This window comes from Trichomycterus rosablanca, chromosome 12, assembly GCF_030014385.1.
Source record: "Trichomycterus rosablanca isolate fTriRos1 chromosome 12, fTriRos1.hap1, whole genome shotgun sequence".
Taxonomy (NCBI): Eukaryota; Metazoa; Chordata; class Actinopteri; order Siluriformes; family Trichomycteridae; genus Trichomycterus; species Trichomycterus rosablanca.
The window spans coordinates 23,656,129-23,670,578 of NC_085999.1; the positions used below are offsets into that span (position 1 = coordinate 23,656,129).

The 14,450-nt window shown below is 39.3% G+C and overlaps 1 protein-coding gene across 1 annotated transcript in view; it reads right to left on the reverse strand.

Annotated features, from left to right (window-relative positions):
* The window catches only part of pth2ra (parathyroid hormone 2 receptor a), a 172,014-nt gene that overhangs the window by 32,542 nt on the left and 125,022 nt on the right, over window positions 1–14,450 (reverse strand). The window contains exons 7-8 of the mRNA XM_063005758.1: window positions 12,233–12,293; window positions 6,494–6,560 (exon numbers count right to left, since the gene is read on the reverse strand). Coding sequence (XP_062861828.1) covers window positions 6,494–6,560; window positions 12,233–12,293 — 128 coding nt within the window. The remainder of the gene's footprint in view (window positions 1–6,493; window positions 6,561–12,232; window positions 12,294–14,450) is intronic.

Here is a 14,450-nt window from a genome sequence, read left to right on the forward strand (position 1 = left end):
AACGGAAAATGTGACGATGACCCCGTACTGTTGCACATCTTAAGACGTGTTTGCAGGAAGAATGAGGCAAAATAAAACCTGAAACACTAAATCACTTAGTATCCTCGGTGCCAAAACGTCTTTTAAATGTGGTGAAAAGAAATGGCAACATTACAAAGTGGTGCTTTACTGCCCCAATTTTTTTTGGAATGTGTTGCAGGTCTGAAATGCCGGAATGGATGTTTATTAATAAATGAAATGAAGTTGAGCAGACAAAACATGAACTATGTCATGTTCATCCTGTCTGCAATCAAATAAAAGTCAAAGTAAATTTAAGAAACTTTTTTATTATTTACATTTTCCATGCTGTCCCAACTTTTTCTGATTTGGGGTTGTAATAATTATGAATACAGTGATACGTAAGGTGCATTTCATGGCTTCTGCGATCACTAGATTAATACATTACTTAACCTTTATTACGTGCGGATTGCAAGGTAGATCTCAACAACATGGATTTTTTTTCCCTCATATAACTGTTCATCATTCTATCAATAACTATTAAGGACAGTTTCAACAGCATTTCAAGACGAATTATATTTATTTATTCATTATTAGGATTTTAACGTCATGTTTCACACACTTTGGTTACATTCATGACCGAAACGGCAGTTACTCGTTACACAAGGTTCATCAGTTCACAAGTTTAATGGACAATTTTGCATCTCCAATTAACCTCACTTGCATGTCTTTGAACTGTGGGAGGAAACTGGAGTTCCTGAAGGAAACCCACGCAGACACGGGGAGAACATGCAAACTCCTCACAGAAAGGACCCCAACCGCCCCACCTGGGGATCAAACCCAGGACCTTCTTGCTGTGAGGTGACAGTGCTACCCACTGAGCCACCGTGCCGCCATCTAGAAGGCTCTTTGTTATCTTGTATGTATTGGTGGCATTTTTAGAATTACAACAGCACCCTCTGTGTTCCTCTGTAAATTAAGTTGTTACTTTTTGTTAACAAGTGTTTGTTAAGTTTTTACTGTTCTACACTTTTAATAAAGATGGCCACTTATTCATTCACAACATCTAACTTGCTCTTTGTGGGTCCAAGTGGTCGTCTGCTGCAGGCTGCAAATAAATCCGCCAGCAGAAGTGCTCCTTGATGCTAAGACTCACGAGAACTTCTTATGAATTGTAATAGTTCGGGTCTGGCAATAAAGCAATCATCTTTTTATTTTTAAGCTTACTGAAAGCCTCTTGTTGTACCTTTATAAATTCCTATGCTCCTTCATGCTCAAGCTGCTTTTAAACCTCTCAGTTTTTTGTTAGACACATAAAATGTGGACAGGTATTAAGCCACAAGAAGCAACATTGGTAGCCCCTTTATATTAGACGGTCTTAAGGGGCAGCAAAATGGCTTGGGGTAGCACTGTTGCCTTATATTAAAAAGGTCCTGGGTTTGATTACCAGGTCCTTTCTGCATGGAGTTTCCATGTTTTTCCAGTGTCTTCCTCCTTTAGTCTGTCAGAGTCTAAAGACATGTAAGTTAAGTGAACTGGTGCAGCGGTTCCACATGCACACCAGAGCTGGGATTTCGAATACATCGTATCGAGTCTCAGCTCTGCCATTCGGCTGAACTGGGCGGCTATATTAACAATGATTGCCTATTGTTCACAGGGTGGGACAAGCCGGAACAGGGTTTCTCATGACTGATGCATTTACAACCTCTACTGGCTGATTGATGGCACCTGTGCAGAGTTGGGGAATAATGCTAATCAGGGTGTGGCTCTCCGTGCACAAGGCTGATCCACATATGAACTCGCCTCGTGCAGGTGAAAAGATGCAGCACGATACTGCACACGTGTCGGAGGGGGCATGTGTCAGTTGCGAAGCTCCTCAGTCAGCAGCGGAGGGTTGTATTATTGGTAGAGGTGAAGTGTAACACAATTATGGTAATTAAATATGACTGGATTAGGGGAGAAAATTGGGGTGAAAAATAAAATGATGGCACTGAATTTAAACTGATGAATCATGTGTAACCTGTAACTTCTTGTGCTGTTATAAATATAACCAAAGTGCAAAACAAGATGTCAAAATCCTATTCAATTAATCTATTATGGTCTTGTTTTTTATAGATCTATTTTCAAAACCTTGGAGGTCAGCCCGTGTCAAATGCAGAGCACTTATTTCTGTCTCAGCTTTATTTCATCATTTCAGCATTCATTTTTATATTCAAATATCCTCATAAGTCTAGGAGTCTCAGCTTGACATTTGGATCACATCTTTTTTTTACCTTGGCTGATAATGAAGGTGTTATCTGCACTGGAATACACCACAGGCAATTGCTTTAAGGCTGCATGGAAAGCATTTCATGAAAAATACTGTAAGTGTTTGAAAGTGTGGTTTTATGGGTCTAACTTATGAAAATGGGAAATATCTCAGAGCATGTCTGCTGTGTGCATTCATTTATGTTAGATCTGCTCAGGATTTGTCAGAAATGGCTGCAATGTCGCTCAGGTCTCAAAGTCACAATGTCGCCCAGTATTAACAGGACCCCGCAGTGTATTAACTGTGATTTAATAAAGCACAAATTTTCATTTTTATTAGAAAATAAGCTGGACTGGACGGACATCCTCCAGTGGGCTGCGTCAGAAGTTATTTTTTATCTAAGAAATATCCCATTGTTCACTGGTAATAAATACAGTTCTGCTGAAACCATGAAAGAACAGGACTAAACAACAACAATGCCCCTGCAGGCCCACACAGAGCCTTCAGCTCAATGCTATTATGGATCCAGAAATGCTTTTTTGCCTGAATGGGCAGACATCTTCTTTTACAGAAGTTTCGATGATTTTATGGCTTGTGAAAACAAGGTTGCAACTCACAATCTAGTGTTCACATTCTTTTAAAAAAATAGTTTTTTTTATATTGTTGAGGAAAAATGTTAATTTCTTAATAGATAGATAATTGATATTTAGAACGTGTAAATATGCTTAGGGCCTGATTGTTTATTTTCCTTCTTTTCTATCGCACTCTCCAATTACATGTGAGACTTTGTCAGTGTAATCCGATCTCTCTCTGCAGACGAGAATAAAACTATTTTCTACTCATAATCCAGTCTCTGAGGTATTTCATTTTCGTTTTTCCACCACAATTTTCTTCCAATCTAGTCATATCTAATCACCATAATTTGTTTTTCTGCTCTTCTGCTGCAATCTTTCACTCCCAATTTTAGGAGAGACACAACCATTGCATGTCCCTTCCTGACACATGCGCAAAGCTGATTGCTTCTTTTTACCCACACAAAGTTCATATGAGGAACTGTATCACCACACCCATGTCATGACCAATATCAATGTCATTGTGCAGGTCCCTTCGATCAACTAGCAGAGGTCGTATTTAAAGCAGTTATGAAGAATCCCCTCTGGCAATTTTACCCACGGACAAGCTCTTTATTGTCTGTATAGGTGCCATATAGTGCATACTTAGGGGGAAAAAGTGTCTTGGTGCATGACTTTGAATGGAATACCATGCTTTTTTTATCCAAATTTACTTCTGGTGAGTGTGGTCTAATAGGTTATAGTTTTGTTAAATTCAAATCTAGTTGAGCTTTAAGGCTCTAATTTTGAAACAGGTTCTCCATTCTAATTGGCTGTAGTTTGACACTGCACTTACTGCCAATCACAACCTGATTGCAACACTATTAAAGGACAGTGGTAGCCTAGTGGGTAGATCTTTGGGCTATCAACCGGAAGATTGGCGGGTCAAATCCAGGCTCTGCTATGCAGCCACTGTTGGGTCCTTGAGCAAGGCCCTTAACCCAGGGGCGCCGTACGATGGCTGACCCTGCGCTCTGACCCCAGTTTCCAAACAAGCTGGGATATGCGAAGAAAGAATTTCATTGTACTGTACACCTGTATATGTATATATGACTTCTTATTATTATTATTCACACAGGATTTTGAGTCGCTGACAGGTCCAGATATTTAGCATGCTAGATATTTTTCTTGAGTCTGCGAGTGATTGGCCAACCCCCTGTGATCGAGTCATTGAACGGTTCACACATTGCGATTGAGAGACTGAATTGTCTGTATAGGTGCCATTTAGTGCATGTTTAGGGGAAAAAAGTGTCATGGTGCATGACTTTGCATGGAACACCATGCCTTTTTCTTCCAAACTTCTGTCCAGTGTGGTCAAATAAGTAAATGTTTTGTTATATTCAACTCCAGTCTAGCTTTAAGGCTCTAATTTTGAAACAGGTGCTTCTTTCATGCATGACAGCCTCTAATCTCGCATCAACATAAAGCTTACTGAAGTGTCAACTACAGTGGTACCTTGAAACTCAACGTCAGTTGGTTCTGGAAGTGGCATGTTCAAGTTTCAAGGTCATTTTTCCCATAGGGATGCATGGGAAACCTGTTAACATGATCTGTGGTTCAGTGGAACTGCATATATTTTAGGCTAATGTAAAATAATGGGATTGTTTATGATACTTATACACTGAAAATAATGTATTTTGTTTAGTAAAGGCTTGTGCAATTATTTTCTATGGAGTGGGCCAGTGCACAAAGCTTAACATGACGTATTGTACTAAAACAACGAGTGAGGAATTTTATTAGTAAAGAGAACTTATGCGCAGTAATAATTAAGTGAGGTTTTGTGATTCTATGTTGTTCTTTTAATACATTAAGTCACGTAAAGTTTTTTTTTTAAGAGAAGCGTTTTATACACTCTCGAAAAAAAGCTGATTCTTACAGTTTCTCAACACACTGAGCTATGATACAAGTTTAAAAGTGAAACAGAAGAAAAATCCAGCTAAACACATGTGGATACATGTGGACACTTTCAGAGTAAATTTGAAGATTATTGCACACAAATAAAGATTCATTGCATATTAGCATTTTGATGATGTTTTACTGCAGTGCTAACAGTTTAAGGGTACAGTTTTCTCGATGAAAGTTGTCAAGTTTCAAAGATTTTGAGTTTAGGGACATTGAGTTATAAGATACCACTGTATATGCCTGACTGTTCTAGCAACCTTCAATTCATGAAAATCTTGTTTGTGTTGAATTACATCTGACCATCTTAACAAATTTCCTCTCTAGATATGGTGTCAATTCCAACTATCTCCCAAAACCCATACTGACTAATGATACATTTGGAGGCCAGTGCACAAAGCTACATGACAGAATTTTCATCACCAGGAAAGTAGGTTTTGTCTTGTTTAAATCACAAGACTGTCAAGACATACACTATTTAGTCAAAGTATGTGGAAACCTGAACATGAGCTCATTCATTCATTCAGTATTTTATTCATGCAAAGTGTCGGATGCAGTGGTGTAAAGCACGACGCCACTGGACTCTAGATCAGTGGAGACGTGTTCTCTGGAGTGGCGAATCACGCTTCTCCGTCTGCCAATCCGATGGACAAGTCTGGGTTTGGTGGTTGCAAGAAGAAAGATACTTCTCTGACTGCATTGTGCCAAGTGTAAAGTTTGGTGGAGGGGGTATTATGGTGTGGGGTTGCTTTTTAGCAGTTGGGCTCGGCCCCTTAGTTCCAGTGAAAAGAACTCTTAATGCTTCAGCATACCAAGAGATTTTGGATAATTTCATGCTCCCAACTTTGTGGGAACAGTTTGAAGATGGCCCCTTCCTGTTCCAACATGACTGCGCACCAGTGCACAAAGCAAGGTCCATAAAGACATGGATGAGCGAGTTTGGTGTGGAAGAACTTGACTGGCCTGCACGGAGTCCTGACCTCAACCCGATAGAACACCTTTGTGATGAATTACAGCGGAGACTGCGAGCCGGGCCTTCTCGTCCAACATCGGTGTCTGACCTCACAAATGCACTTCTGGATGAATGGTAAAAAATTCCTATAAACACACTCCTAAACACTTCTATGGATTAAGAATGGGATGTCACTCAAGTTCATATGCGTGTGAAGGCAGACAAGCGAATACTTTTGTCAATATAGTGTATTTGCATTTTTGATACTGTTAATAACTTCACTGATTTGGGGTTGTACATAAATAGTTGTACATAAATAGTGTGTAGAGCTCCTGACCAAGCTTGTGGCATCTCTAAGATTCATTCCCGTGAATTAACAGTGGTGGACTAAGCAATTACATTTTGCTTCTTTTTCACAAAAACACACACACACTCCCACACACTCACATACTTTTAGAACAATCATATATTAAATCATGAATAAAGAAATTCCTACTATCATTATGCATTAATGCGGTCTGTGGTTTATTCAGGTCCTACTATTCCATGTGTGGTAAGTACAAACATTACTGGTTCACCTTAACCTGAACAGACAGATCATCATAGTCATGTTTTGACATTCCACATAATCAAATTCTCACATAACAGCCAGAAAAGAAAAGTTTATGTAAAGTTGGGCAATTTTCAATCCCTCATAAGACAGTTCTACCATTCTACTATTCTTTCAGCTCTGTTTTTACGCTTACCCGGCTTTATTAAGTGCCTGACAGTTTTTTCCTCACTTACCCCAATGGCTGTCAGAATAGGAACTTGATAGATCCATTTGATGTTGCCTGCACTTAGCTCCCAGCATCTGTACAGAAAATGACAGACAGAGAGTTAGCAGGGAATTGGAGAAACAGAAGAGATAATGGGTAGCGACAGCAGGCATGAGCTGGTACAGAGCAAGACAGTAAAGGGAAATGGGGGATGGAAAGGAATGGAAGGAGTAGCAACAAATACAAGGAGACAAAGAGAATATGTAAGTGCAGTGTCACAAAACTGATTTTTTTTCCCCACCAATCATGAATCATTCGTTTTCAGAAACAATGCATGTGTTTAATTTTGTAGGTGTTAATTTACCAGTGTATGAAGGTATTGTGGCAAGCACTCAGCTTACCTTGTGTGTCTCGTTATCACTGTCAATTCTGTTTGGCTGCACTCCAGTTCTGATTTGCATTTGTTTACCCCTGATTTGTTCTAGCCTTCCATAATCCTGTTATAAATGCTTACTCTATGCCACATCGTGAATCATGCAGGATAATCATCCCCTATGTACTGTAGATTATTATGCCAAACACTATTTTTAGAATATTTTAGAAGGGCTTTTTAATGCAACCGTACAATCCAGCACATATTGTTTTTGTTGTTAATTAGACACTCATACAAGAACAAAGAACAAATTTACAAGAACAAAGGAGACAGAAGTGACTGCAATAACTACCGCGGTATCTCACTCCTCAGCACTGTCGGGAAGCTTTTTGCCAGAGTTGCACTTAAAAGACTACAAGTCCTCGAGGAGAGAATCTACCCAGAATCGCAGTGCGGGTTCCCGAGGAACAAATCCACCACTGATATGGTCTTCTCCTTAAGACAGCTGCAGGATGAATGCAGGGAACAAAGACAGCCCCTCTACATAGCTTTCATCGACCTCACAAAGGCTTTTGACCATGTCAGCAGGGACGGTCTCTTCAAAATCCTCCCAAAGATTGGATGTCCTCCAAGGCTCCTCAGCATCATAAGGTCCTTCCACGAAAACATGAAGGGCACAGTGGTCTATGACGGTTCCACCTCAAGAGCATTTGACATCCGAAGTGGAGTGAAGCAGGGGTGTGTCCTCGCCCCCACACTATTTGGAATCTTCTTTTCCATCTTGCTAAAGCACGCCTTCGGGTCCTCCACTGAAGGCATCTACCTTCGCACCAGAGCAGATGGAAATCTGTTCAAGCTCTCCAGACTGAGGGTCTGAGTTATAAGATAGTCTAAGGTGCAATTGAAATGCCTGTGTGACTTCCTTTTTGCAGACGATGCAGCAATCACCACTAACTCAGAGGGCGACCTTCAGCTGCTCATGAACTGCTTCAGTGAGGCTTGCTGCGACTTCGGGCTTACAATCAGCTTAAAGAAAACTCAGGTCATGGGACAAGGTGTGGACCTTCCACCTAACATCTGCATATCAGAACATGAACTGGAAGTGGTCCGTGACTTTGTGTACCTACGGTCGACAATCTCAGACTCTCTTTCTCTTGACAGTGAGCTGAACAAGCGCATTGGCAAGGCCTCTACAACCATGTCCAGATTGGCAAAGAGAGTGTGGGACAACAGAAAGCTGACAGAACACACTAAGGTCCAAGTCTACAGAGCGTGTGTAGAGAGCACACTCCTATATGGCAGCGAAACTTGGACTCTACGAGCCAGACAAGAACAGCAGCTCAACACCTTTCACATGCGCTGCCTTCACGCATCTTCAACATCACCTGGCAGGACAGGGTGCCCAATACCACAGTCCTCGAGAGGGCTGGCACCCCCAGCATGTTCACCCTACTGAAACAACGACGACTGCGCTAGCTTGGACACGTTGTCCGGATGGACGAGGGGCGCATTCCTAAAGACCTCTTGTATGGAGAGCTGGCCGAAGGAAAGCGTCCCACGGGCAGGCCTCAGCTACGCTACAAGGATGTCTGGAAAAGAGACCTGAAAGCCATGGACATCAACCTCAACACGTGGGAAGCCCTGGCCACCGAGCGATCATCCTGGAAGCATACAGTGCAGAAGGGTCTCTCCAAGTTTGAAGAGAAAATAGCCCAAAAGACAGAGGTACAATGCCAGAAGAGGAAAGCCCTAAGTGCAGTTGAGAGACCAGCATCAAGCTTCATCTGTGCAAGATGTGGAAGAGATTGTCATTCCCATATAGGACTGACAAGCCACAACCAATGCTGCAAAAATTGACAGTGCACAACTCCATAGTCTCCCGAGACTGACGGATGACTATTATTAGACACTCATACAACAGTGACTAATTTACACATTTAAAGTGACATTTCACTGTGTCAGTCATCTATGCACTTCCTAAAAGTTACATAATATAAGGGATCTTCAAAAAGTTTTCATACTTTTATATTTTCGTTGGAAATGGTGAGGGTATGAGGAGTAGTAATTGGTCGTGTGAGACTGAGAGACTGAGAGAGAGCTTATAGACCGGATAAGCGGCATCTGAAAGGTGATGTTAAAATGGAACAGCTGCATCCCAAATGACTTTCTGTCCAGTGTCTACACTGGCAAAACATATTTTAGCCAACAGTCCAATAGCATGCTGCCACCACCATGTTTCACAGTATGCACAGTATTAGTCAGGGGATGCACAGTGCCTGTATTTTGCAAAATTTAGTGCCTTCTGTTTTCATCCAATGAGACAAGAGAATAGTTTAGCTAAATTTCAAACTCAACAGTTGCTTCCATCTTGAGTCTCTGTCATAAAGGCTTGATTTAAAGATTGCTAGAGAGGTACAACAGGTTCTCCCATCTCTATACAGGACTTTTGGACCACTTTTAAAGGGACCATTCAGTTCTTTTATAGCACCCTGATCAAGCCTTTTTTGCCCGAATGCCCACTTGTCCAGACAGCCATCTTCAGGAATGTTTATGGTTGTGCCAGGCTTCTTTAATTGCAAAATGACTTTGGCCACTGTGGTCCTGTGACACTCAAAGACTTAGATACGGTTTCATATCCATAGTACTGACTTACTACAATTGAATGGCAGAAATCCAGAGGCAGTTCTGACAGTTCAGTGTACACAACTGTAGTAGACTCTGAACCTTTCCAGACTGTAAATAATCAATTCAAATTGCAACAAGTGATTCCAATTGATTTCTCCAACTGAGTTAACTTAAAGCAAATGTAACGCAACTGACCACAATTTGGAGTGCCACAGCAAAGGGTTTGAATTTGTTTGTGAACAAATTTTTTTTTTAAATCGCAGAATTCACAGATTTTTAAAGAAAAGCGCAACATTTCATGTCAGTCATTATGGCAGTCATTAAATAACACTTATAAATTGAACAATGTCCATGTTTTGACACACTCCTCTGCTTCCACATAATAAATTGGGAGTTTTCCAGACTCAGTTACCTGAGTCGTGTTTTTAGAACTCGACATCTTGGACATTTTGTCTAACCAATTGCTAGTGTAACCGAGCGTCATCAGAGTTTGCTGAGTTTATAAAGAACAAGATAAACTGTACATAGACAAACTATCTGAAGCATAATACTTTACTGGCTTGTTCTTTTGAGCACAGACTACAGAGAGATGATCATGTGTGTAGAGAAGCACACTTTCGCATTGATTATGGAATCCCCAAAGGGACAAAACGCACTCGTAAACACAAACATCAAACATTGTCAGCACACTACACCACAGAACAATTTGGCCTTCTTTAAAATAGAATCTAAGGGAAAAAAGGATGATTTCAGCTAATCTGCAAAACCACTCATTTAAATCTACTTCCACTACCTTATTATACAAGCACAAGTAAAAAGAAATGTCGGACACTGTGTAAAATGCATAATGAAAACTGAAAGTGAACTGACCTTCAAATATAATTAAAACAGCACATAAAGTAGAAAAGCTCTTTAATGTTAACCTCATCATTTTTAATAATGATTATTAAAAATATACACTAATTCCTGATTTAATGCCCATGGCACATTACAAAAAAGTTGAGACAGGTGCAAAAGTGGTTCAGATGTTATTCCCTGCAAACATGTCTTAAAGTGTCTAACAGTACTGGGTTGTCATCACATTTTTTATTTACTTATTTTTATACACATTCTCTATTAAGGACTGCAGGCAGGACTGCAGACAGGCCAGTCCAGTAACTCTTTTTCTACAGACATGTCTTTGTAATGTGTACAGCATGTTGTTTTTGATTGTCTAGTTAAAAAATACACAGACGTCCCTGGAAAAAATGTTATCTTGAAGGCAGCATATGTTGCTCTAAGATCTGCATTAATGCTGCCATTACAGAAGTGTAAATTACCTTTTCCAGGGGCATTGATACAGCCCCATACCATAACAGACCCTGGCTTTTGGACTTGTTGCTGATAACAGTCTGGGTGGTCCTTTCTGTCTTTGGTCCAGAGCACATGGCGTCCATTTTTTCCAAAAAAGACCTGGAATTCTGATTCATCTGACCACAATACACGTTTCCACTGTGTGATGGTCCATCCTAGATGCCTCAGAGCCAAGAGAAGTCGACGCTGCTTCTGGACATGGTTAACATAAGGCTTCTTTTTTGCACAGTAAAGTTTTAAGTGGGATTTGTGCATGTAACTCTGTATTGTAGTGCTTGACAAAGGTTTGCCAAAGTAATCTCTCACCCATGTGGATGTATCAGCTATTGATGAATGATAGTTCTGGAAGCAGTGCAGTATGAGAGATCAAGGGTGTTTAGCTTAGGCCTGTGCGCTTGCTCTTAAATGCCCTGAAATTCCTCCAGATTCCCTGAATCGTTTAATGATATTATGCACTGTGGCGGGAGATAAGTCCAAATTCTGTTAAATTATTCTTTAAGCAACTTTGTTTTGAAACGTTTTAATTATTTTCTCATGCATTTGTTCATCTTTCAAGGATACTGCTTTTGTATCAAATCATGATTACGTTACTTGTATTATTTTATTTATTTCTTTGTTTTTTACGTCATTACTAGCCATAAATTGCCCTGTCCCAACTTTTTTATAATGTGCTACATTCCTGTGAAATGCATGAATTAATTTATATTAACAAATCAAATAAAGTTGACCAGACAAAACATCACAGTGGGTGCAGTTCAACCAGAATCACTGGGCACATAGCAGGAACACCCAGGACAGGTCAGGACAGGACAGCAATCCTTTGCAGGGCTATGTAGATGCCAGGTCTATGTAGATACCCAGCTGGACGATAGGTGGTGGGCTAGCATAATATTCATGTTCATTTATTCTTTATCATGTGCCACTGGTCATTATTATGAAGTGGGTATTAATCTAATTGTGCTAGTTCTCATAGCTGAGATTCAATTAGCACATCAAATGTTAATATTGGGCTATGATTACAGTAAATATACAAATAACCAAAAGCTTATTACAATAGTACAGAGTGCTAGTCTCTTCTACTTCAATTATCTTCAAATATCTGGGCACTGATTTTGGATACCAAGACCTAGCTAGCAATCAAAGTTTCAATTCTTCTCAAATGTTTTAAGTGGGATTGATTTCAGGGCTCCACAAAAAAATTGTGTCAAACCATGTCTTTATAGACCTTGCTTTGTGCACAGGGGCACTGCAATGCTTTTCATAAACTATTGCCACAGCATTAAAACATAACATTTATTTGACACAACTGATTGTATGCACCTATTAGCATTGAATCAGACTAAAACACCAAAAGTAAACAATAAGCAAGGGTGTGGTCATACTTTCATTAAGTCAAAGCGTGTGGAAGTGTATTACCTGGAATCTGCCATGGTCGCTCTTACGATTGCCCATGCCGACACAAAGAGCACAGGTACTCCTGAAATCAGACAGACTCATTACAATGTGTATTTTCCTTGAATCATGTAGAAAATTGCCTTGTTTATCTTTGTGTTTAATTTAAAAAAGCTCTTTTCTTGAGACTAAACAATCACTGAGCTGAGAATTTGCTGTCACAGTGTGTACTTTGTTTTTTGGAATGAAGCTTGTTAATAAAAGTCATCTGATTTTGCATCTAAAAAACAACATTAATACAAAAAGCAAATACATTTACAATTCAAAAATCAGAAGTACACTCTGCATCAGGTTTTTCCAGGTAAAATGTATTTAGAAGAAATACAGTATTTATACACCACAAATATATAACATTAGAACATGACAACATTAGACATTAACATTTGTCTTCAGTTTCCCAGGGTCACTATGGTTTAAAATGAGTTCTGGACAGAATAAAATAAATGATTTGATAAATTTGATCAGATTTACTTCAAACACTTTTATCTTACTTGATAAAGACCAGTGTTAAGTTACTTTAGCTTTATGTTTAGAGTATTTCACAACGGAATTCATTCATGCATGCAACTACAACAATATACAAGTTAGGACAGCATGAAAACTGCTAATAAAAAAGAAACACAATGTTTTTTATATTTACAGACAGTATGAACCCAAGCTATTTCATGTTTTGTCTTTCAACCTTGTTTTATTTGTTAATATACACCCATTACAGCATTTCAGGCCTGTAACGCATTACAAAAAGCAATTTAGGGCTAGTAATTAGGCAAACACTAAATTATGATGTGATTTTAAATGGTACTTGTAGTCATGATTTGGTACAAAAGCAGTATTCACAAAAGGCTGAGACTTTGAGGAGCAAAATTGGGCAGAGAATCTCAGTGCATGAGAAAATGATTGAAATGTTTAAAAACAATGTACCTCAAAAAATATAGAAAGGGACATACATAATTCTCATTCTTCAGTGCATAATATCATTAAATAATTTAAGGAATCTTGAGAAATTTCAATGTAGAAATGGAAAGAGCACAAGGTTAAACTGAACACCTGTAATCCCTCACATAGATAGCACTGCATGAAGAACCATCATTCATCACTAGCTAATATAGTAACTACATGGACAATGGATTATTTTGGCAAACTTTTGTCAAGCACTACAATATGTAGTCAAATACACAAATGGCACTTGTTGTGGTCAGATGAATCAGTATTCCAGGTCTTTTTTGGAAGAAATGAATGCCATGTACTCCATCCAGACTGTTATTAGCAACAGGTCCAAAAGCCAGGGTCTGTCATAGTATGAGTTTGTGTCAGTGCCCTTGGCAAAGGTCATTTACACTTCTGTGATGGCAGCATTAATGCAGAAAAGTACTCGGAGCAAAAGTATTTCAGAGCAACATTTGCTGCCTGTGAAACGTCATCTTTTCCATGGGTGTTCATGCATTGTTTTCAACAAAACAATGCAAAACCACAGGTCTGAAATGCAGGAATGGATGTATATTAATAAATGAAATTAAATTGACCAGTTAACATGAAATATCTTGAGTTCATACTATCTGCAATGTAATAAAAGTCAAAGTAATTGTAAGAAACACTGTGTTCCTTTTTTTTATTGATTATACATTATCCATTATACATGTTATACTGTCCCAACATTTTCTGAATTAATAAGTGTCGTTGAGTGTTTAGTTGGAATAAAAGATGCTGGAATACTAAGATCTTTATCTTTAAATTCTAAGCTTTATTTGAAGCTACAGTGTATCACAAAAGTGAGTACACCCCTCACATTTCTGCAGATATTTAAGTATATCTTTTCATGGGACAACACTGACAAAATGACACTTTGACACATTGAAAAGTAGTCTGTGTGCAGCTTATATAACAGTGTAAATTTATTCTTCCCTCAAAATAACTCAATATACAGCCATTAATGTCTAAACCACCGGCAACAAAAGTGAGTACACCCCTTAGTGAAAGTTCCTGAAGTGTCAATATTTTGTGTGGCCACCATTATTTCCCAGAACTGCCTTAACTCTCCTGGGCATGGAGTTTACCAGAGCTTCACAGGTTGCCACTGGAATGCTTTTCCACTCCTCCATGACGACATCACGGAGCTGGCGGATATTCGAGACTTTGCGCTCCTCCACCTTCCGCTTGAGGATGCCCCAAAGATGTTCTATTG